General features: G+C 42.5%; 2 protein-coding genes across 4 annotated transcripts in view; one reads left to right on the top strand and one right to left on the bottom strand.

Moving 5' to 3' along the window:
- LOC113024318 (frizzled-3-like) overlaps nucleotides 1-10,829 on the top strand; it is a 32,599-nt gene extending 21,770 nt beyond the window's left edge. For all 3 annotated transcript variants that reach the window (XM_026171282.2, XM_080303299.1, XM_080303306.1), the window contains 7 exons: nucleotides 65-227; nucleotides 603-902; nucleotides 1,151-1,402; nucleotides 6,454-6,602; nucleotides 6,984-7,098; nucleotides 7,632-7,795; nucleotides 7,889-10,829. In XM_026171282.2, coding sequence (XP_026027067.2) covers nucleotides 65-227; nucleotides 603-902; nucleotides 1,151-1,402; nucleotides 6,454-6,602; nucleotides 6,984-7,098; nucleotides 7,632-7,795; nucleotides 7,889-8,111 — 1,366 coding nt within the window. In that variant the 3' untranslated portion in view covers nucleotides 8,112-10,829. The remainder of the gene's footprint in view (nucleotides 1-64; nucleotides 228-602; nucleotides 903-1,150; nucleotides 1,403-6,453; nucleotides 6,603-6,983; nucleotides 7,099-7,631; nucleotides 7,796-7,888) is intronic.
- Nucleotides 10,536-23,651, bottom strand: kif28 (kinesin family member 28). The gene is given in 27 exon segments (XM_080303292.1): nucleotides 10,536-11,635; nucleotides 12,088-12,213; nucleotides 12,332-12,480; nucleotides 12,556-12,669; nucleotides 12,921-13,087; nucleotides 13,320-13,454; nucleotides 13,530-13,600; nucleotides 13,700-13,818; nucleotides 14,032-14,128; nucleotides 14,218-14,325; nucleotides 14,441-14,559; nucleotides 14,642-14,789; nucleotides 19,828-19,951; nucleotides 20,258-20,318; nucleotides 20,498-20,588; nucleotides 20,722-20,843; nucleotides 20,921-21,063; nucleotides 21,217-21,284; nucleotides 21,363-21,474; nucleotides 21,551-21,705; nucleotides 21,813-21,920; nucleotides 22,267-22,386; nucleotides 22,482-22,517; nucleotides 22,608-22,760; nucleotides 22,841-22,886; nucleotides 23,029-23,225; nucleotides 23,577-23,651. Coding segments are annotated over 27 exon segments (3,123 nt in total). The 3' UTR covers nucleotides 10,536-11,476.
- Nucleotides 23,652-24,070: the final 419 nt, after the last annotated feature.

The raw sequence follows: 24,070 nt of genomic DNA, 5'->3' as shown, positions 1-24,070 counted from the left end.
AAAGTATTAGTATCGTTGCAGTGGAGAAAGACACAAAGTCATTTTCTTTTATCTTCCTCGATAGGTTTCGGTACCCTGAGCGACCAATCATCTTCTATGCTGTGTGTTACGTCATGGTGTCGCTGGTGTTTTTCCTGGGTTTCCTGCTGGAAGGCAGGGTCGCGTGCAACCCTGTCAGCCCTTCCCAGTTCAGAGCATCCACCATAACACAGGGCTCACACAACAAGGTTTTTGCTCATTTTTATGGAATCTGGGGGAGAAAACTGCCTGATTTAAAATTGTCAGCACATTAGTGATGATTTACTGGGCTAAAAACTTCTAAACTAGATTTTAAATTATTTATTTTGTGGTTGAATGATGAGGTTGACGGATGTTTATTTAGCAATTAATAAAAATAACTATGCTACACTTTAAAAATGCTGTCTTATTAACTTCATTACTTTATCTTTATTACACAGTGCAATTATCTATTTACTGACTTAGAGCGCACACGTGTCATGAATTTACTTTTTACTACTCTATAGTTGCAGATTTACAGTTTTGATGACCTTTCCCAAATGATTAATTGATCAGAGGTTTTTCCTCCTGTGTTTCTCTCTCAGGCATGCACCCTGTTCTTCATGGTTTTGTATTTTTTCACTATGGCCGGCAGTGTGTGGTGGGTCATACTGACAATCACTTGGTTCTTGGCTGCTGTGCCTAAATGGGGCAGCGAGGCCATTGAGAAGAAAGCCCTCCTCTTCCATGCGATTGCCTGGGGCCTCCCAGGGGCCCTGACCGTCACCCTGTTGGCCCTGAATAAAATCGAGGGAGATGGGATCAGTGGAGTGTGTTTCATAGGGCTGTATGACATAGACGCCCTGAGGTGGTTTGTTCTGGCACCGCTCTGTGTCAATGTGGCGGTGAGTACAGTTCAGGAGATAAATGAGTGAGTGGGTGGATGAAAGAAGTGGTGAGTAGGATGGATGTGGTGTGAACCGATTAATGACTGCATGAAATAATACAAGTGTGGACATTGGGAGAGATGGATTGGTTAGTAATGATGGGTGGGTCATTAAATGTCTTTTAGACCTGTCTGTCAGTCACCCAACCTTTAAAAGAGTTTTTTAAAGGTTCACTGAGCCTTAACTTCTTGTCTGTCTTCTGTCAGGTTGGCGTCTCCCTGCTTTTAGTGGGCATTGTCGCTCTGAACAGGGTGCGCATGGAAATTCCTCTGGAGAAGGAGAACCAGACCAAACTAGTCAAGTTCATGATCCGGATGGGAGTGTTCTCTGTGCTGTATCTGGCTCCCTTGTTCACTGTGATTGGCTGCTACATATACGAGCACACATACCGGAAGATCTGGGAGAAAACATGGATGGAGAACAACTGCAGGCGTTATCACATCCCATGCCCATACAAGGTAAAAGGATGAAAATAAGAAAGTGCACGATGTGATGGTGTTAACCTCACTAGACAAACTATGTTTCATTTCTTACTAGATGATGTAATAATATAGTGAAACTTTAGAGAAGACACTATCTGTGCTTGTTAAGACGGTGCATGTGTAAATCATTTTTACAGCTGCCAGCTGTTGTGCTGCAACTTTATACTTGGATAGCCTGTCTTAAGAAAAAAAAGTGTCAGAGTAGCTAATCAAATCTGGTAGTCTACAGTCTGAAAGCACATGCTGCCTGTTTTCTCAGCTGCAAACAAATATCAGAGCTCTGTCACTCACAGTTTGTCTGTGCTGTCATACTGCAAAAGTTGAATGGTGAAAATCCGCAGGTGCTCTGTTTTGAGGAATCTGTGTTTTTCTTTCCTTATTGGGGAGGGAGCTTGTCTGTGTCTCAGGAAAGAAAAGTGTAAGACTACTAAACATATCATAAATAATGAGTGAACAAGATACTTCTCCAGTGGAAGGAGTTAACATCAATATAGCTTCCATTCATGCACTCCTCAAATGGTCAGGATTCCCAAGTTGTGAAGTCATCGCACCAACTTAATTGTGTTCGTGTGCTTTTTTTAAGTCAGACTGAGGGGACAACATGGACCGGGAAAAGGCAAAGTACTGCAAAACAAACAATAAAGTGTTCATAGCTGATTTTGATATATAGTTACTAGGGGTGCAACGATACACAAAATTCACGGTTCGGCTCGGTTCGATACTTTGGTGTCACTGTTCGATATTTTTTCGATACAAAAAAAATGTTCATGCATTTTTAATTTGTCATTTATTAAAATTATAAATATATATTTTAACTCAAAAGTACAGTTTTTAAATTTAACCCTAACCCTAACCCTTGTGCGCGTTTTTTATTTTGACAGCGAATGCGCACCTGCGGACCACTTATGTGCAGCCCTGGTTATATAGCTCGTCATATTGCAGCCACAGAAATTCTTTTGTCCATGAAACCATAAAGCTGCACTTTCTTTTTGCCTTATAGTCTGATTTGTCATAACTTCTCCGTTTTGTGGTAAGCTTTTATTTGGCTGTCACTTCTTCACCCTGACCTGTCTTATTTGGCTCAGCAGAACTGAAATGCTTTTACACGCGCACTCACATAAGCTCAGCGATTCTCTGCGCGATCAACCTCTCACATGTTTAAGCTTGCTGCGGGAGATTTCACTTGTCATGTTTGCATAGTAAGCTAACGATTAATAAGACGATGTCAGAGGAATTGGTGCACAAATTATCATCACTCACAGATCAGTGCTGTCGCTCTCTATACACAGTTCGCACGATTGCAAAGTGAAAGCAAAAAAACAAGCGCAAATTCAAACGCGACTTCAATATGTCACATATTGACAGTGGCTCACCGATGCCAATGACATAATTACCCAGCTACATTTCCGAAAGAATGCAAAAGCATTGACATATATTTTTCCTACAATAGCCCGACGGGCAGGGAAGAGATAGATTTTGGTAGCCCGACTGAAAAAATCGCTAGCTCCGGGACGTCGGGCTAGCGATATTGCAAGCCCTGTATCTGATTGAGGAATCACTCATCTTTGGAAAAGAGAGTTTATTACAGAGAAATGGCTCTTTCCAAAATAAAAGCTATACTATCCGCTTCTTCTGGGCTATATTCTCAGCAGCATAAGGAGAATCATGTGCTAACAGCGGTCTAAATGACTCGGCTAAAGTTAGTAGCATGCTTGTTGTTTTTGTCTTTGCACTAGGATGATGTCGGCGTAAATGTGCAGTCATATTCGTTGTGTTCCCACTAGTGCTTTCAGGTTAATCTCGTTGAAATGACCTTAACGCCACAACACGGCAAATCTCCGTTAACGAGCTACCGCCGATCGCTCCGTGCATGGGGCTAGACGGCCAACACGTTAACGAGCTAACTGCGCTAACACACTAGTTCACACCAATGTAATTGAGCATTGCATGGCACATCCAACATACTGTTTTACTTTAGTCCATGACTCGCTTACCTTCAGGGTCATACGTCACATGAAAACCAAAATAATTCCAAACGCCAGATCTGAATGAGGGTCAATTTGCCTGTTGCAAGGAGAGCTTAACTTCTGTCTCGCTAGCTTGCCCTGTGCTCTTCCTTCTGACGATGCTGTCTGTGTGGAGCGCTCAGTGGATCTGCGCTGGACAGTGCAGCCTAGGCGGAGTAGTCGAACACAGATTCACTGAGCGCTCCACACAGACAGCATCGTCAGAAGGAAAATTGATAAAATAAATTACAAATGTTGTATTGTTCGATACATATGCGTACCGAACCGAAAGCACTGTATCGAACGGTTCAATATCGATACGAATATCGTTGCACCCCTAATAGTTACTTAACCTGTCTGACAAAGATTATCTCTAGAATTATCATTTTTTTAACTAGTTGGTGTATTTGAAGAGCACCTATGCATTGTCTCACAACCTGGCTCACAGGTAGTAACTAGTAAAGGATCATTTTTTTATGGAACATAATTAAAAAGAACATGTTTGTCAGCTAGTCAGTAGTGGGTGTGTGGCAGAGTCTATTTTCAGCAAGTTATTTACTTTTATCTGCCGGATTTTAAGAAAATGCAACTCACTTAGCCAAAAAAAAAAGGAAAATCATGTCTGTTTTCTCGGTCTGAAACTCAGTTTTTCCGATTATCTGACCTCACATGAATACACAATTACTCAAGAATGGAGCTCAACGGTTTTTTTTGTTTTTTACCTTTTTTACAAGTTAAGTCTTGCCATGTTCTGTAGGCCAGAAATGTATGAAAACACGAGGGAAAAACAAAGTCTCATTTAAAAAAAAAAAAAAAAAAAAGTCCAATCATATAATTTTTCTGGTTAGCCAACATTTTAGCTAGTTTATGTTAGCCACTTGGTTCTGAGAAATAAAAACAAAAATGTACAATTACTAGTTTAACGTGAAGATGATTTTTAATTGGTATCTGGAATTTAACCAGGTTTTATTCAGATGAGCTCTTACCTTTGTTGTAGCCGGTGACGTCAGAATTGATTACAGTAGTGGGAAGACATTTAGGAACTACAACAAGAACTCCCATGCTTACTTTATGAAAGAAAGCATTGTGGTGAAGTGGTTAGCACTTTCTCTGCACATGTCCTGATTGGCTGGTGCCTTTCACTGTACAGTTGGCATGTTCTCCCTGCATGGGCTTCTTCCCACATTCCAAAGAGACACACGTCACATTAACTGGTGATCCTAAACTGGCCGTAGGTGTGGATGTGAGACCCTGTGGTCACCTGTCTCTCTGTGTTAGCGACCTGTCCAAAATGTACCCTGCCTCTTCTCCGATGACTGCTGGGATAGGCTCCAGCCCCCCGCGTCCCTAAGTTAAGCTGTTAGATGGATGGATAGATGGATTATTTCATGATCAAAGGCCCAATCTCAATTCTCCCCTTCCATTTTTCACTGCAGCTTAGGGCAAGATGGTCCTCCACGCTTTGTTTGGGGGGCTAGATGACCACTATCCTTCAATTTCCCAAAGAAATGGGATACCTAAGGGCCAAGGGTGGGAGCTGGGATTTGGCCAAAGATGCTGAGTGCTTGGTTGAGAGTGGGTAAGAGCTGGCACTTAGTTGTGTGTGCGGCTGAGTGAGTAGGTATTTGTGAGGGAGGGGAGCAGAGTGTGGCATGCATCATTAGCTCAGCTAATATAGCTCTCAAGACCAATTCCACAAAAAAAAAAAACAACCTCTCCCATCTTTGTTTTGCTCCGTTTCCTTTTCTCTTTGTATTTCAGTTAATTTTCTCATGCATCTTTCAGCCCCTCTGCTCCCTGGGCTGCTTAGTCACGGTCTGCTGCCAGTCCTCCATAAGGGCTTTATCCTGTTTATGAAGATGGGTGGGAATGCAGTGATTCATATAGTCCAGTGCTAAATTATTAACCAGATAATTGTGCACAGTGCAGACGCTAACATACTCCATCCCTACCTGTGTGTCAGTCAGTTGGATGTGTGCACACACACACATACACCTTTACTTCATAAGGCTTTGTCATTGTTTCCATCACATGTCAAATTGTGTGAGTGTGTCTGTGTGTTTGTGAAGATCATGAAGATCCCCTTTACGTCCTATTACAGCTCTGGAATTTCAATATTGCTGTGTGTTATGTGATCTTTGCCCGGGGGTTTTCTGTGTGTTCTGGGAGAGGGCGCAGTTGCTTGTTCTTGGATAATTGACACCACAAAAGAATCTTCAAAGTTCATTTGAGTTTCTTTCTTTGTGTGTGTTCACGGGTGATAATTTACTGAAGACCCAGGGCTTCTCGTTTTATCTGATGATCTAAATAAGACACATTTCATCTCAGCATGGGTGACAGAGACTTAAGCTAATTAATAAATGGAAATTCTTCTGGGCCCGGGTTTCAAAAACAATAAATCTCTTATCTCACTAAAAGGCTCAGCTGCTCATGGATTTTACCCTCACTGTAGTGAGGGTCAATTGCTTTAATAGCATCTTTAGGAAGATTTTTATCTTAATTTAAAAAGCAAATTTAAAGAATTTGATATCTTAAAGACCACCTAAAGTACAATATAATGGTTTTCCACAAAAACTTTTTAACACAGTACTCAGTGTGTTTGATGGTTTCCCATAGTGAAATTTTATCGGACAGATGAAACCATGATTTGGGATTGAACGACACAGCGTTCTGTTTGTTGTATTTCTTAAAAATCTGGGATTTATATTCAATAAAAAGAGGACCAAGAACCAAATCTCTGCCCTCTGCTGGGAGATCCATCAAACAGCTCGGTTTGTCTAGATTATGTTTGAGGATTTTAGTTTGTTAAATGTTGGTGGATCCAAAGCTTTTAGCATATCTTTCATGTTTAGTTGTCGAGGAAATATTCTACTGCACAATTAGTCTGCCTACATTATAATCGAAGCCTTTGTTCTCTTCCTCTCTCTCCTCTGCTTCACTTTACTCTGTGTTTTTAAAAACTCCATGCTGTGCTGATTAGATGATTGCATCATTAACGTGTGCATTTTATTTTATTTTCAGGTTGAGGAGACCAGCAGACCGGCCATGGTTTTGTTCCTAATTAAATATCTGATGATGCTCGTGGTGGGGATCCCCTCTGTTTTCTGGGTGGGCAGCAAGAAGACCTGTTTTGAGTGGGCCAGTTTCCTACATGGACGCAGGCGCAAAGAGTAAGAAGAGACTGTGTGTCTTTTAATGTTCGAGAGAACTAAATTGAGTTTATCACAACTAATTATGCACTTAGAAGTATCTTGTACTTTGTTTCACATGCAATTTTCCTTCCCTCTCAGTTGTTCAGGGGTTTAGTATCTCTACTGTATTTCCTTTTGTGGTGACACGTTGCTATACAACAGCACATTAATCATTAATCTTCCCTATCCTGTCCTTATCAACTGTTTTCTTGTCTCTTTCCCGTATTTCTTCTTGAATCCTAAATGTCTTCCTACTCCTTCCCCCCCAATCTGTCTCTTGGTTCCAATTTTATCTGCGACTTGTTCCCTGTCTGTAAAAACGTCCCACCTCTGACCTCCTTCACCTTTTTCTTTCTGCAGCAGTGGGGTGAATGAGTCTCGCCAGGTGCTGCAAGAGCAGCCGGACTTTGCTCAGTCTCTGCTGCGTGAGCCCAACACCCCCATCGTTAGGAAGTCCAGAGGGACATCCACTCAGGTAGGACTGCAAAGACAACAGCAAAAAAAAAAGCAGGATGGAATTATTTATAAGTGCCGTGGGAGTAAAGTCCAAACATGAATGTCCACAGGTTACGGCTCTGAGCTCTTTTGAAACTGATGAAAGGAAGAGAAGACTGAAATGAAAGATCGTATCTTGTATGCCTGTTTTTTTTTGTCAGCATCTAGAAGCTTTGATAAAGGTTTAATCAGACTGGTGTTTTCATGTACATATTTCTTCATTGATAATATTTAGCCGCATCATCAATGAAGCTTTTCAACCCCTGTGAACCTGGCTAGGTGTCTATCATAATAATAAAAGTAATAACCTGAGGCATAATCTTGTCATTAGATTTGAGTCAAGATCCAAAAGATATGAATGTCTTATGCTGGAGTAATGTACACAGAGCCTTGAGCAAGATGTAGCCTTTTGGATTTGAATATTTACACGTTGTGCAAAGGTGTCGGGTGTTAAATTAAATCTTTAATCTCAGCGGTTTCAGCGCTACATGTGTTTGATCTCTCCTCCTGTAGGGCACTTCCACACACGCCTCCTCCACCCACTTAGCTGTTCTAGACGACCTTGATGAACCAGTTAGAACTCACCACGGGCACCCCTCCTCCACCAGGAGTAAGGCCAGCAGCGTCCACAGCAAGGCCAGCTACCACAGCAGCCTGCGGCGCACTCGAGATGACAGGTAGACCAGGAAATCCACGATGCTCTCGCTTCCTCTCAGACGATGTGAATCAGTCGAAGCTCAGCTTTTCTTTCATTGCTTCTCCCCCATTAGGAGCGATACCGTGGTTTACCGAGGTACAGAGGACCGCAGTTTCCATGGCAGCAATCCACGTCTCGACCATCCGCTCTCCACTCACAGCAGCCTCCATCAGATAGACAGCCACTCGAGGCACAGCAGCCAGCGAGACGTGTCTGTGGCCCCACCTACCCTCATCACACATGGAACGACGGCGAGTGACGGCCGAGCGGCTGAGAACGAAGGCACCAACGCCTGAGACACTGGATCAGTGAAAGGATGGAGACGTGAAGCAGATACACAGCAGTCTGTTTGTTTTCTTTTTTGAGGATGGGGAATGTGTCTCTGAGTGCTGTGTTGGTAATCTGTGGTTGTTTGTGAGCAGTAACCATGACTCCTCTAAATTTTGATGGAGTTTGGCTGTAAGGTGGACCAGTTTGCTCACTGAATTATTTTGAGTTTACACCTGGTCTGCTTGATTCAACAGGCTGAGCCAACAGGAATAAATCCCCGTCCTCTTTTGGTGACACTCGAGACATTATTCAGGGAAAGCTAGCAATGGAAACAAACAGACACTGACAAAGGTGTCTCTCAGTCTGGTTGATAGTGGCATCATCCATATATTGGTGATCATCTTTCAGGACCTATATGAATATAATGTTAAATACCCGAACACTGCCGACTCCACTGCTCTGGATTGCAGCTCTTAATGAGTGATGTTTGTCTTTGCGTGGCTTCAGAAAATGGAAAAAAAAAATGGGCCTAATGTGAAATTATGGACCTCTCTGTGGTTTGAGTTATTTTTATACTGTGAAGTTTGTCTTCTGCTGCTGGAAGCTTCAGTGTGTGTGTGTGTGTGTGTGTGTGTGTGTGTGTGTGTGTGTGTGTGTGTGTGTGTGTGTGTGTGTGGGGGAAAGTGGGAAATGGAGACATGACTAGTGATGTGTTTTTAAATTTTAATTCTCCCCTGGAGCTTGAAGGAGGGAGCTGAAAGACGAACCGTTTTCCACCCATGAATGTAAAAGGGTTGTTTCAGAGAGTGATAAAATATGGCCATGGCTGTAATGGATAATCTGTGCTCTTATTTACATGCACAGATATTTATTTCAAGTCAGCCAAAATAGTATTTTAGTACTGACATATACAATATAAAAGATGGACATAGCTACCATGTAATCACCCTCTAGTTTGTGAAGTCCCACCTTGAAGCTTCGATGAGCCATCTTGCTGTTGAAACTGGATGTGATGGAAGAAAGCCGGTTTGACTGTGAAACTACACTCATTGGCTAACATCCTGTCAATCACAAGTTATCATTATTATTATTATATCACAAGTTATTTTTATTCAGCGTTATCTCAAATAAGTGGCTGAAACAATAAACCCAGCAGGAAAGTGTTTCCAGAGGTCAGCTCAGAAAGCCCCAAGTTTTTTTTTTGGCCACCACAGCTATCGCCCCCTGGTGACCGTAAAACAGATTGCAGGTTTAAGGCATTCACAACTGGAAGCCACGTCCATCTTTTATACTGTCTTCTGAACTGTCTGCACTGAGACTTGAACCTGGCAAAGAAGCGATAAGGCAACTTTTTAAACAAGCGAGATAATAATTTACAAAACAAATGCATGCTCAGTGTTTTATAAGAATAAACGAAATAGCAGGTAAAAATCTAAAATATGCCTCCTGTGGCTTTACAATCCGATTAACATACAACCCCGTGTTTTTTACCCTCTGAAAAAGAAAGCTGATTGACGTTAGGTAAGAACAAAATCTGTGCATTCAAACCCCATGACTGCACAGATAGGACTGTAATTTTAAATGGAAACAGATAGCATGGGTTTCCTTTAGGAAGGAAGTGGATTTTTTTTTTAAATGCAATAATCACCAATGTACTATATAAACACCAAAACTGCTCCTGTACATGCTCTGTGATCATCTGTAGTCCTGTTCCTCAGGCTCAAACTTGCCCAAAGAGGTGCAGACAACTGACAGTCCAACATTAGAAAAAGAAATGTTCAGTCATTGTGCTTCTTGTTCTCTGACATTTATTTTCTACTCTGAGCAAAAAGAAATGAATATTGTTTCATGTTCATGCAGCTCCGTTTGGTCCCTAATCCTAGAAACCTGATTAACCTACCTCACCTGGACCCTCAGCTTTCTCTGTAACTGTACATTCATGTTACTGGGTGCTGTTTTTGGAAAGGAAGATACTGATCCTAAACCTAACATGATCAGTTCTGATAAAAAATAACATGTGGTGCTTATTTGTGAAGAATCTAATCTCTCCTCGCAGTAGAATATCTGTAACTGTCTGTCTATCCCACAGTCTACCTCTTCAGTTGAAGCCAGGCTTATCCTCTGCCTTTCGCCGTTGCCTCTCTCCTCTCATCTCTGTCTTGTTTTAAATTTCTCATGAGCAGCTATGTGCTGTCAGCTTGTCTGCCTGCATATTTCTTGTACATAGATTTTTTTTTTTTATAAATTCTGTACTGTGTGATGACTAATCTGCCTCACATCTGCCTCCTCCTGTAAATGTGCCCACGCTAATCTTTTTTTGGACCTACAGCAACTGTCTGTACTCTTACAAGTCGTGACTGCTTACAAACATCAACCGTTGTGCTTTTTACCTCCAAATTAGACATTGCAGTGAGAGACGCTGTCGTAAATATGTCATAAACTCAACATAAGGAGAGACGATCTCGCTCAGCTGTTTGACGTCTTTTTCTTGTTCACTTACGTTAACATTAATCCCCCCACAGTGAGACACGAGGAAGATTTCTGTCATCCAGTGATACAGCTTCAAAGTGAACTACATTAGCTTGAAAACACAATGGATTTTTAATGATGCTTAAAAAAAATGTGTACCGGTAAGAATTTTGTGAATTTTGAAACTTGAGCTGTCTTTGCCTTTTAATTTATTTGCAGTTTGGAACTGTAACGATGTCTTATACATGCAGTCTAATAAACTTTTTTTAAACAGACTTCACTTGTAGTTACTCTTAATAGTAGACTTGCATATACATTGTTGTTAACCAAGCGTACTAAAAGAATAATCCACCGGAATAAACTTCATTTTACAGACAAAAAGTAAGAAGGAAGTATGGTCCACTGTGCATGTAGTGTTCATTAATGGGAACTAATTCTAATCTGTTAGGCCTCATTTCTAACCCCATGCTCTCATTCTTAAACTCCATTAGAGTAGCTTTTCATGATTTCTATTTCAAAACAGCCCCTTTTGATTTCACTGAGCGTTTGTAGCCCCTCAGTCAATTTGACTGTTAAAACAAGTGAGTGGAGCTGCTGTGCCTCAGATATTAGATATTCGGGATATCTGCTCTCGGTGACATCCTTCAGAGCTAAGAGTAGAAAGGCTTTTGGCTCTCAGGTACCTCATTATCTCAATGGCTTTTCCAGCTTTAACACAAGCATGTACCATTTGAAAAGTGTATATGACAGAAAATGAGGAACATCATAACAGATCCCCGTCATGTTTATTTACCCAAACAAAGAATTTAGTTTGTAAGAACCTGGTTCTGCTCATTTCATACCCTCAACCGGAATATCTGCAGAGTTGCGAAATTAAAGTGTCAACATAAATGTGTACTTTCCTAAAAAATAAAAACCCTGGTCAAGACCAGATTCCTGATCGTTCTCGTTTCCGGCGGACGATGGCGGCCACATCTTGTTTGAGCGTAGAGACGTTCTGTTCCAGCTGCTCCGAGAAGTCTCTCAGCAAATGACTCTGCTCATCCACAAACAGTCTGAGCCCCAGCAGGTCTGACTCCTCCTGGAAAGCACGCACATTAACATCCTGCATGATGTGCAAACAGGAGTGTTATATCCATGGGCAGGATTCAATCTGTTCAAGTGCAATTTATCAGACGTTTTGGTAAATTGCTATGACATCAGCTCCAGTTCTCGGAACCATATTCCTAATGTTTAAAGTCAATAATTCTTTTGGCCAGACCTTAAACAGTTTTCACAACAATAACACTTGCAGATCCTTCACAGTGCTTCAGTTATCATGCATCTATTGGAGGCATAAGCCAAATAACTACAGCACAGATGTAATTTTCTAAACGCAGCAGCTCAAAATTGTTCACTCTTGGAGCTAATAATGTGATGAAACAGGTCAATATTTCATTCTGTGCTGATTCACTATATTAAGGATTTTAAGCATGTCCACATTGTAGTAACACTAACTCATGCTAAGACAGAAGATAACACGTGAATACGTACGCTGGGCCTGTGTCTGCGCAGGCGCTGCAGCTGACCTCTTACTGAAGTCATGCTGTGATAGAAAACCTTCAGAGCGCGGGCAAACTCTGCATCACAGCTGGGACGCACCGAGCGACTACGCGCACCCTCGCCACCTAAAACCAGAAGAGAGAAATGTGTGTGTGTGTGTTTCTGAAAGAGCAAGTCAAAAGCTTCCAAAGTCATATGTGTGGTAGTTTTTTCAGTTCTTTGGAATAGAAACCACAAACTCGTGTATGTTTTTGTTACCATTCCTGGCTGTGTTGAGTTGTTCCCTCAGATTGTGATTCTCTTTCCTCAGTGATTCATTAACACTCTTTAGTTCATCTAAGTCCTGCTGAAGAGCTCTTACTGAACAACTGAGGTCTGAGGGGTCTACAGGCTGTGATAAAACACACACACACTGAATAAATAAGACAATAAATAACTCATGTCAACGTAAACAATTACTCCTAAACGTCTAACTCACTGTGTTTTCTGTTGGACTCGACTCATCAATGATGAAGATGCCATCTGCAGTCATCCGCACACCTTCCAGTGAAGACTTCAACTGAGTGCAGCCCTCTGGGATAGAAAACAAGCACTGAGCAGCAATCTTTAAAGAAACTTTCTATTTCAGCTGTGGCTTTTCTTAAACCTGCATGAGAAATTTAATAATGTGATGTATAATGTACACACGATGAAATTAAAATCCAGTTTAAATGTTTAAATCCCACGCGGTTCATTAAAAAAAAATTAAGCATGTCTTGTTGTTATAATAGCTATCACCGAGTTCACTTACTTCAGGCATAAATAAAAAAAATGTCCATCCTCACCTTGAAGGCCCCAGAGCTCCAGCACCACAGCGCTGCTCTGCAGGAAGTCTAGCAGACGCTGGGAGGTGTGGAGGGAGGCAAAGTGGACTCTGTGATCCAGCAGAGGATTCACGTTGTGCCAAACAGCTGGAGTGTACAGAGGCTGGCTGCAGTCAAATAACCTGAAACTAACAGAGTAAGGAGATTAAGTAATGTCGGAGAGAAGAAAGCATTTCACAACTCTCTTCTTTTAGAAGACGACACGACTGGAGACTTCACGCTTGAGTCCACGGTACCTTTTCAAAAGCTAAAATTATTAACAGCTTCCTCTATGTGCCAGTAAATATATACCAGGTTTCCATCTCCAAGTTCAATAGGATTTAATGCAGTGTACTCTACACCGAGCCACATGTGCCTTACCCAATTTGAACACCTCGATTGTGGGCCTCTCTGATCCAGCGTAAGCCACAACACTGATCCAGGACCAGCTGGAAGTCTAGTCGTCTACCCAGTATCTCTGATGGGTCAATCAGGATGTCATCCTCACCCAGAGGGCTGGGAAGTGCGAACGTCTAGTTACTGATATACCTGTGCACTGAAGGTTTGTGTGTCTGTGCATGTGTGACATACAGTCCAGTTGAAGAGCAGGGGACCAGCTGTGTTTGTAGAATGCCTTCCTCTGTGCCCTCTGACCCCAACACCTGCAGACCGGGATCATCACCCACTGACTTTATTTAACTGTCATCTGAAAATACTTTTAGATGAAGATGCCAGTGTGTATGGAGTATATCAGTTTGTACCTCTAGCTGCTCTTCCAGAGGGATGCGGAAGGCCAACGATTGGAGCCAAAGGTGGGCAGTGCCCAGGAGAAGAGGCTCAATTGGATCCCAGAATGGGTCTTTATCTCTGGGTAATGTTACTGTTGACAGCTCGGCTACTTCCTAAAAACATAAAAGTCTTAATAATAGAGTTACTGGTCTGGAAAGGTTTATGCTTTAGGAAGTGCTGACCATCCTAACAATATGTGATGTCAATATAGCGAATATGCACATGTTTTATTTAGCTTAAACATCTGCAGAGATGTAAAGGTAAATACAAGCCAACAAACATCAACATTGTTCTTTCAGCTAACATACATTGTCTCCGCTCTGCTCTGCCAAATGCTGCTGGTAAACCTCTTCCATCAGAAACTTGCGGTTAATAAACTTGGCTTTGGACCACATCCAGACCTGCAGAGTGCATGCAAAGATTGTAATCTTTCAAAGTGACGCTGCAGTTTACACAAGTGACAAAACACCCCATACAGGGACAGACCAACCTGCTTGGTTCCCTTGGAGGTGACTCTGACAACGATGTCTTTCTCTAGATCGTGGCCTTTTGAATCTGACAGTGCCAGATTTTTAATCTCCAGCTTGAACTCCACATCCTGCAAACACAATGCAACACATGGCCAGAATCTGATGACGCACAGGAAACCAAAGATATTTGCTTTCTAGGAACACGTTAAATACAGAATTTTTCACCCTGAGGCCGTGCGTTACCTTGCTCAATTCCTGGCTCATCTGGTTGGCCTCAGCCACCATGGGCATCAATTTGATGTAATCAAAGAAGACAGCTAGCAGACTGGGGTCTGTCTGACTCGATCCAGCACTGGACTCACCTAAACACATGCAGATGAATAATATAATGAGTTCAGTGAGTTTCCTTCAAAAAATAAGAGCCCTTCATGTGGAGTTATTCACGCTCCCGCTCACCCAGGTGGATGCCCTCAGCTGCAGCCAGTTCAGACTGGAAGTAATCGTAATCATAGCGACTCCAGTCATCCCCGCATCTCTCTGATGGATAACCAATGAACAGGTAGGTGCAGTTGGAACCCAGAATGAGGCGATCCTGATAAAAATAGAAAATAAAAAAAATTTATATATATATATATATATATATATATATATATATATATATATATATATATATATATATATATATATATATATATAGGTGCAACGATACACAAAATTCACGGTTCGGTTCGATATTTTTTCGATACAAAAAAAATGTTCATGCCTTTTTAATTTGTCATTTATTAAAATTATAAATATATATTTTAACTCAAAAGTACAGTTTTTAAATTTAATGTTGCTGAAACAAAAGTAATTAAAAAAATAAATATCTCTCAGGGCTCTCAAAATTTCAAAATCCCTGGTAGCCCATTGGGCAGGGACTCTTCAGTTTTTGGTAGCCCAAAATAAATGTAAGTAGCCCGAATAAAAAAAGAGAGCAATTTTTTGATTGATGTTTTGTTTCCTTTACAATATTATACATTAAAGTATAATATTGTAAAGGAAACAAAACATTAATCAAAAAATTGTTGAAAAACAAATTACAACATTGTATAAAAATTACAATCATCAACTCAAATACTTGGTTCTAATTGAACATAAATTTCTATGAACTTGTAAGAACGGTGTAGGACATGAATCAGTCTGTGTCAGATCCTGAATTTGAAATTTCCGCTGAAGTCACGGATAAGAGACAAGTGGAACCAAGATCTAGGCCATTTGCTTTTTGAAGTTTGCAAAGACTGCTAAATTTTGCCAGTGGTAGTTCACTCTTTGCAACATAGTACGCTGTTCTAAACAGATTTTTCAGGTTTATTTTTAGTATGTTATTTGCAATTGGTGTTTGTTCTGGGAAAGATATTGCAGACTGAGCAATAATGCATTTCTCATGGGTTCTAATGGGGGCCTTTCTTAAAATGACTGGTCCCAGTAACAAAGGCGCTTGTCGACTCAGAAATCGAGAGAAAACCAACAACACACCCGGCAGAACATTATGTTATTTACAGGGGTGCACATAAGTGGTCCGCATGTGCGCATTCGCTGTCAAAATAAAAGACGCGCACCAGATAAGAAGTTGCAACGCGCGTTTGCGTCCATATAAAAAGCACTGTTTTTGTCCGCTAGAGTGGGATTTTCACGGCACATTCCGCACCACATCTCTGTGCGTTCATCATTTGTTTGAAGCCAGCTCACCTCCTGCAACCACTTTTCCGAGAATACGTGCTTCTTTTGTGGTTCGGACTCCTTCTGACATTTGTTTGGAGGTGGAGGAACACCAAAGTAATTGCTTAAAGGAGCTTCTTCGACATCTTTAAGAGTTCTAAACAAATGTCTGTCCTCCTCCAGAAAATCTTATGTATGCAAACACGCGTTGCAACTTCATATCTTGTGCGCGGTTTTTTTTTGTTTGTTTTTTGACTGCCAATGCGCACCTGCGGACCACTTATGTGCAGCCCCGGTTATATAGCTCATCATATTGCAGCCACAGAAATTCTTTTGTCCATGAAACCATAAAGCTGCACTTTCTTTTTGCCTTATAGTCTGATTTGTCATAACTTTTCCGTTTTGTGGTAAGCTTTTCTTTGGCTGTCACTTCTTCACCCTGACCTGTCTTATTTGGCTCAGCAGAACTAAAATATATATCCTGCTGCTTTTACACACACACACACACACACACACACACACACACACACACACACACACATACACACACACACACACACACACACACATAACGGTCAGCGATTCTCTGCGCGATCAACCTCTCATATGTTTAAGCTTGCTGCGGGAGATTTCACTTGTCATGTTTGCATAGTAAGCTAACGATTGATAAGACGATGTCAGAGGAATTGGTGTGCAAATTATCATCACTCACCAATCAGTGCTGTCGCTCTCTATACACAGTTCGCACGATTGCAAAGTGAAAGCAAAAAACAAGCGCAAATTCAAACGCGACTTCAATATGTCACATATTGACAGTGGCTCACCGATGCCAATGACATAATTACCCAGCTACATTTCCGAAAGAATGCAAAAGCATTGACATATATTTTTCCTACAATAGCCCGACGGGCAGGGCAGAGATAGATTTTGGTAGCCCGACTGGAAAAATCGCTAGCCCCGGGACGTCGGGCTAGTGATTTTGCAAGCCCTGTATCTGATTGAGGAATCACTCATCTTTGGAAAAGAGAGTTTATTACAGAGAAATGGCTCTTTCCAAAATAAAAGCAATACTATACGCTTCTTCTGGGCTATATTCTCAGCAGCATATTGTAGCGGGTCAGGGCTGTTCGGGGTTCTGTTTGTACAGTTATGTTTTGTTTATGTTGCCATAGTGACGGGTGACGCCCTCTCGCTGCGACGGTGTGTCCTTCCGGGGTCAGAGGGCGCCCTGTGTGTTGTTGTTGTTGCTGTGCGGTTGCTACGCTGAGCAGTTAGCTAGCGGCAGTGTTCTTCTGCAGATGTCAATAAACGGCTGTGCTCCCTGGCTAGCTCACGGGAAGCAAGACCAAAGACACCTCCGTCTCCTCCTTGTCTGAGCTCACCACATTGGTGTCAGAAGTGGGATGATGGTGGCACCCCATGTTCTGACCCGAGTGACTTTTCCAGAAGGCACCTGGACATTTGCAGGACTTTGTGTGGGGTAATGGGGTCGTCGGGGACGACTGACCCCCGATTGTTCAGTCTGACGTCACTAGCCGTGTCTGGGTCTAAACTCAGCTGCAGGTCCATATATCAAACGATCACTATGGCATTACTGAGAGTTGAAAAACTGTCTAAAGTCTTTCATCTTTAATAAAATGATCAGCGTTCTGCTCTACCAGGTGTAACAATTGATTTTAACATCCAGGCATCCATGAAAACGGAATTTATGACATTTAACGGAGTTAGAAGTTAGCAGGGAGTTAGCTCGCTAGCTTCTATCTAAATACAATATAGCATGTCCTGACTGCGGGGTTTTGGAAACAAATTAAAACGTACAGCTCTGCTATCACTTCCAGCATAAATGAAGACAGAAAACTAAACAGCAGTGACGTTTGTAGGGTTACTGAAGTTTGGCTAGCTGGTATATAATGATGTGCTACGTGACCGCTTGCGACACAGCTATGTTAGCATAATATAAACAAGCTAACTTTTTTTCCACTCGATAAAAGTTAACGTGAGTGTTCTCGGTGGTCAGGAACAAATGTAATCGCATGGCAGGATGCTGTAAAAGCACCAAACTTCAGCCAGGAGAACAACTGAGATAATCCATCCACAATACGAGGTTAGTCATTCATATACTGCTGCATGGGCTGGGCTGTAGTTACATCCTAAGGTTTTAAAAACTGAGCTTAAATAAATGATTAGTGGTAATAAAAGCCGAGGGAGGTCAACAGGGATCACTGACTGTTTTAGGAGCTTTTTGAGATCAAATAGAATAAAATACATAACATTAAACATGTTAACAACACAAAAGTCATATTAAACGCAGACTACTTTAGACCCGGAAGTAGGATTCGTCGCGTCATCACTGAACAACCGGGTAGCTGTTCAGGGTTCTGTTTGTACAATTATGTTTTGTTTATGTTGCCATAGTGACGGGTGACGCCCTCTCGCTGCGCCGGTGTGTCCTTCCGGGGTCAGAGGGCGCCCTGTGTGTTGTTGTTGTTGTTGCTGCTATGCTATGCGGTTGCTGCCCTGAGCAGTTAGCTAGCGGCAGTGTTCTTCTGCAGATGTCAATAAACGGCTGTGCTCCTTGGCTAGCTCACGGAAAGCAAGACCAAACGACACCTCCGTCTCCTCCTTGTCTGAGCTCGCCACATTGGTGTCAGAAGTGGGATGATGGTGGCACCCCATGTTTTGACCCGAGTGACTTTTCCCCCGCCGGTCGTGACCGGCCGGTGCGCCAAAAGAAGGCACCTGGACATTTGCAGGACTTTGTGTGGGGTAATGGGGTCGTCGGGGACGACTGACCCCTTAGGTGGGGGTTATGTAGCCAGTCAGGGCTGTTCAGGGTTCTGTTTGTACAGTTATGTTGCCATAGTGACGGGTGACGCCCTCTCGCTGCGACGGTGTGTCCTTCCGGGGTCAGAGGGCGCCCTGTGTGTTGTTGCTGTGCGGTTGCCGCGCTGAGCAGTTAGCTAGCGGCAGTGTTCTTCTGCAGATGTCAATAAACGGCTGTGCTCTCTGGCTAGCTCACGGGAAGCAAGACCAAACGACACCTCCGTCTCTTCCTTGTCTGAGCTCGCCACAATATTAAACATATCAGGTCCCCATAAGGAGAATCATGTGCTAACGGCTGTCTAAATGACTCGGGTAAAGTTTGTAGCATGCATGCTTGTTGTTTTTGTCTGCTTCCACTTGTCTTTGTACTAGGATGATGTCGGCGTAAATGTGCAGTCATATTCGTTGTGTTCCCACTAGAGCTGTCAGCGTTAATCTCGTTGAAATGACGTTCACGCCACAACACGGCAAATCTCCGTTAACGAGCTACCCCTGATCGCCCCGTGCGTGGGGCTGGACGGCTAACACGTTAATGAGCTAACTGCACTAACACACTAGTTCCCACCCATGTAATTGAGCATTGCGTGGCACATCCAACATACTGTTTTACTTTAGTCCATGATGCGCTTACCTTCAGGGTCATACGTCACATGAAAACCAAAATAATTCCAAACACCAGATCTGAATAAGGGTGGGGGAGGTTCAATTTGCCATGTTGCAAGGAGAGCTTAACTTCTGTCTGCTAGCTTGCCCTGCGCTCTTCCTTCTGACTATGCTGTCTACGTTGAACGCTCAGTGGATCTGCGCTCGACAGTGCAGCCTAGGCGGAGTAGTCGAACGCTGATTCACTGAGCGCTCAACACAGACAGCAGAAGGAAAGTTGATAAAATAAATTACAAATGTTGTATTGTTCGATACATATGCGTACCGAACCGAAAGCACTGTATCGAACGGTTCAATATCGATACGAATATCGTTGCACCCCTAATACACACACACATATATATATATATATTTAAATATATATATACATACATATATAGTGTATACTTTAACAGCATGTCACACAACCACATCATATAACTGAGGTTTGAGTCAAGACCCACCAGGTGCTGCAGCTCTGTTGCCTGGGAAACAGGATTGCCATTTACAATAACCTTTGTTCCTGTCATCGGGGTCAGCGTTACCCTGCGCTGTTCATTCCTGAACACAGCATGACGTTCCTGGATCCTAACGCACATAAAAACAAAAAAGGGGACTGATCCGACTTCTTCCCAGCTCCGTATATTTTTAGTATTGGACTCTGCTGCAGTCGGTTTGCATTATTCACACATCAAGATAATCCTTACTTATGTTATTAATGAATCTCCTCTCATTTTATGGATACCCAGCCTTTAACAGCTTTTGATTGGCTGCCCCTCAAACAATTTTATGTAAGACAGAAAACTGATGTAAAGAATATTTAGACCCCATCAGTGTATATGCATACAGATGAAAAGACAATTTTCTTATTCTTTGCAATGATGGCAAACTCACCCTAGACCCTTGATACAAATGGACCGTGGGGAGGAGTCACACAGTCCGATGTCCCATTCCCCTAAAGATAAAAAGATTAACATTTCACCAAACATGTTAAAATCTGCAGGACATGTTTGTTACATTAAGCTGTTTAAGCCATTTAACTATTTGGTATTGTCCACCTTTAGTAGCTTCTTCTATCAGGGAGAGAACCATACATCTCGTGGCACAGATACAGAGAGATTCAGATGGACTAACCCTCCTGGATGAAAAGCTTCACCACCCCTGACAGCTGAGCATCCTCGTTGATGTTCAGGATGTAGGGATGCATCTGCATCATCCTCCTCTCCTGCCAGTGAGGACGAGGGAAACAAGAAACATCCATTTAAAGACACTACATACAAAACCTCCATCAAATGCATTTGCAGCCTTTGCTTGTGTGTTTTGCATGTCTGCATCTACGTATGTATCTATGCATGCACCTGTGTGATGTTAGCATACTGTTGCTCCCAGTCTTTCAGGGCCTCCTGCACATGCTGCTCCCATAGAGTCTGAATGGCTCTGATCTGAAGCTCATTGTGGGTCAGCAGCTGACGGAGCTCCTCTGAACACACAAAGATACGAGACGACCTGTCAACAGCTCTGAATCCCATTCTGCTGCATTCAAACGCTGATTCTTACTGGTCTCGTCATTCGCCCTGCGTCCCTCCTGGCCCAGACGGCTCAGACGCTGCAACAGTCTGGCGTTCTCTGCCTTTAGTTCTTTAACGAGACGCTCGGTGGGGCTCTCGTTCACCACTGCACGGTTCTGGATACGCTTTGCCCTGAAGAAGTGGAAAAGGTGGAGGGACAAGAAGTTAGGTGTAGAACGACATAAAGGAGAGGCCAAAAAGAACTAAAGTATAAAACGTATATTAAATATGTTACTTATAGAGCAGAAGGGAAATATCCAGAAGACTTTACAGTGCTTATTGTACCTCTCAGCATAGCGCAGCGTGGAGAGAGACTCCTCATAGCAGATATCAGCAGGGCTCAATGTGGCAATCTCAAAAACAAATATATTCAATTTACTTTAAAAGCATCTTCCAATGACTCAACCTCGTATCAAATGAGTGTCCGATACCATAACAGTGCGACTGTTGCCTCCCAGTGCAGACTGCAGCAACTTTGTGAGGGCCGAGTCTCTGTAAGGAATATGGACAACCTTCTTCCCCACCGCAACATCAGCCAGGGAGCTGGAGGAGAGATGAGGGAAGAGTGTCAAAAATACTAAAGTAAATGCAAAGTAAATCAAGTCAAACAGCAGGTCACCTGATGACATTGCCCAGGGTGGTGAGGCTCAGGTTGATGGCCGTGCCCTCTTTGAGCCTATCAGCTTCTGACCCCGATGAACGCTGACGCTCACTGCCAGCCAGGTCCACCAGGTTTATGTTGGACTGCTTCGTGATGCTCTCTTTAGAGAAGATCTGACAGGAATAATATAACTTACATAAATGTAGATTTATACAACATATGTTTGTTCTTGTATTAATTATGTTAACAAATTGGAAAAGTGTGCACAGAACCTCTTTACCTGTTTGAGCTGGAGGATAATGAGCATGTGCGATCGACTGCTGTTGGCGTTCATGTGGGTGGCGGCAGTGGTTCGAGTCCTCGTCCCCTGCTCCATCAACTGCTCCACCTGCAAACACATTTTTCTGAACAAAAATATATTTTTTGGTTTTTAGATTAAACAGCAGCATGTCCCTTTGTATGCTTCGACATCGCCCAGTGTGGTGGGGCTCAGACTGATGGCCGTATCGTCTTTAACTCTGTTAGTTTCTGACTCTGATGAATGCTGATGCTCACTGCCAGACGAGTCCAACAGATTCATGCTGGACTGCTTCGTGAGGCTCTCTTTGAAGAAGATCACAAAGCATTTAATTCCCTAAAAATTCTAATATTAACTGCACATGACTGCAACCTTAGCCTTTGGCTACTGCAGTTGATTGGTTTGGTTTGTATCCTTTTTCCATTCATCTCTCTACCTGAGCTGCAGTCTCGCAGGGGACTGTGCGGAGACCCTCCACATAGAAACCTCGTTGCTGCTCCTCTCTGACTCTGAGCCCGCCCGGAGTCCGAGACGCCCGAGACAGCAAGTCAACCACCTGGACAGAGAGGGGAGGAAAAGGAAGAGTCAGGAAACATAATAGCATCGTAGCATGTATCATATCCAGAGAAACAAATTTGCTCCAAACACCACCTGCTCATTATAGATTTCCAACATACTGAAAAAGACCTGCAGGGACATGAAGAAGAAACACATTTTAGATCATTTACACACTGAATCATTCACAGCATTCTGCATCGTCTTGTGCTTTTCCTTCACCTGACATTGTCTGTTCTCCTGGTTTTCTTTGATGGCTTGAAACAACCGGTCGCAGAGTTTAGGAATCAGGCCTTTGTTAGGCCCATAACCCATCATCGAGTAACTCTTCCCTGAGCCGGTCTGACCGTAGGCTAACAATGTGGCATTATAACCCTGCGCATGTAATTTTAGAACATTTGTTATTAAGAGTTGAGACGTGAGATAGAGAGTATCAGATAAAGACTGAGTGCTACCTGCAGCGCATTTTCCAATATTCCTTCTCCCAAATCTTGGAACACGCTGTCCTGGGAATGGATGATATCTCATGAGATGTAAATTAATTCTTATTAATCTTATAACTCACTTCATATCCATTCAGATTTATTCTGCCCAAACCATCTAGATTTTATCTTGCACAACACACTCCCAGCTCATTTATGACCTGACCTGGTCAGCGTATCTCCCTCCTGGCTCTTCAGGCACATAGATACCCCTGTGGTCTCTTGTGAAACCGCTGTGGGACCAATAGGCATAATCGAAACAGAAAGACCGTCGGTTCTGGGAATCCCGTGGATCCTGGATGGTGATGGAGCTCGAAACCATGGATATGATACAGCGACTGCCCGCATCCCTCTCTCTCTGAGTGAAGGAAGAAAACGAAAGAAGATGAAATGATGGAGAGAGACTAAAAAGAGCTGGGAGAGCAAATGGTTTATAAAAGCATTTATTTTAGATTTCAAGGAAAATGTGAGGGTAAGTGCAAGGGAAGGTAGGAGACACAATAACACACAATTTGAATTTTGAATTTTATATTTACTGTTGTAAATGTTAAAAGAAGCAACAGGATTTATCAGGGTAAATAAAGTATGCAGTATATCAGTGTGGGTCACACCTTAAGAATACAAAATATGAGTATTTAAAAAGCAGACAGCAAAGGCTTACAAAAGAAAAATAAATAGTGGTTATTATAGAAAACATCAGCACACTGACCTTGTTGAACGGTCGGACTCTGACAGCCACTTTGACACAGTCCTTACTGTGCATGTCTGAGACTTTAGCCCTCATGGTGCAGCAGGCGAGTATCGGCACAGGACACGGGCAGACCGACTGATCAGCTCCCTCACTCAGAACAACACAATGCTGTGTCGAGTTACACGGTAACATGAGCGCAGTCGGGGCTGTGTGACAGGAACGCTGGTGTACACTTTAACCTGTTTAACTGAAAACATGGATCGGTTTGCTAAAAGATGGAAGCAATTTTAAGAATGGAAATGAAAACAGAATGGCATTTAAACAGATCCTTATCTAATGTTATTGATTACTAAAGCACTTCATACAGCTCTAAAAACATAACAGATGTGTAGAAAGTACTGCTACACATTTTATGATCTCCGACTATTCACTAAAGTAATGATCATGAGAGTTGTTATGGGTAGAAATATGCTTTTCTTTCTTTCTTTTTTTTACCCTCTCCTAGCCTCTCT

This window comes from Astatotilapia calliptera, chromosome 1 (genome assembly GCF_964374335.1).
Source record: "Astatotilapia calliptera chromosome 1, fAstCal68.1, whole genome shotgun sequence".
In the NCBI taxonomy this organism is placed as follows: Eukaryota; Metazoa; Chordata; class Actinopteri; order Cichliformes; family Cichlidae; genus Astatotilapia; species Astatotilapia calliptera.
This window is presented reverse-complemented; position numbering and strand designations above follow the sequence as displayed.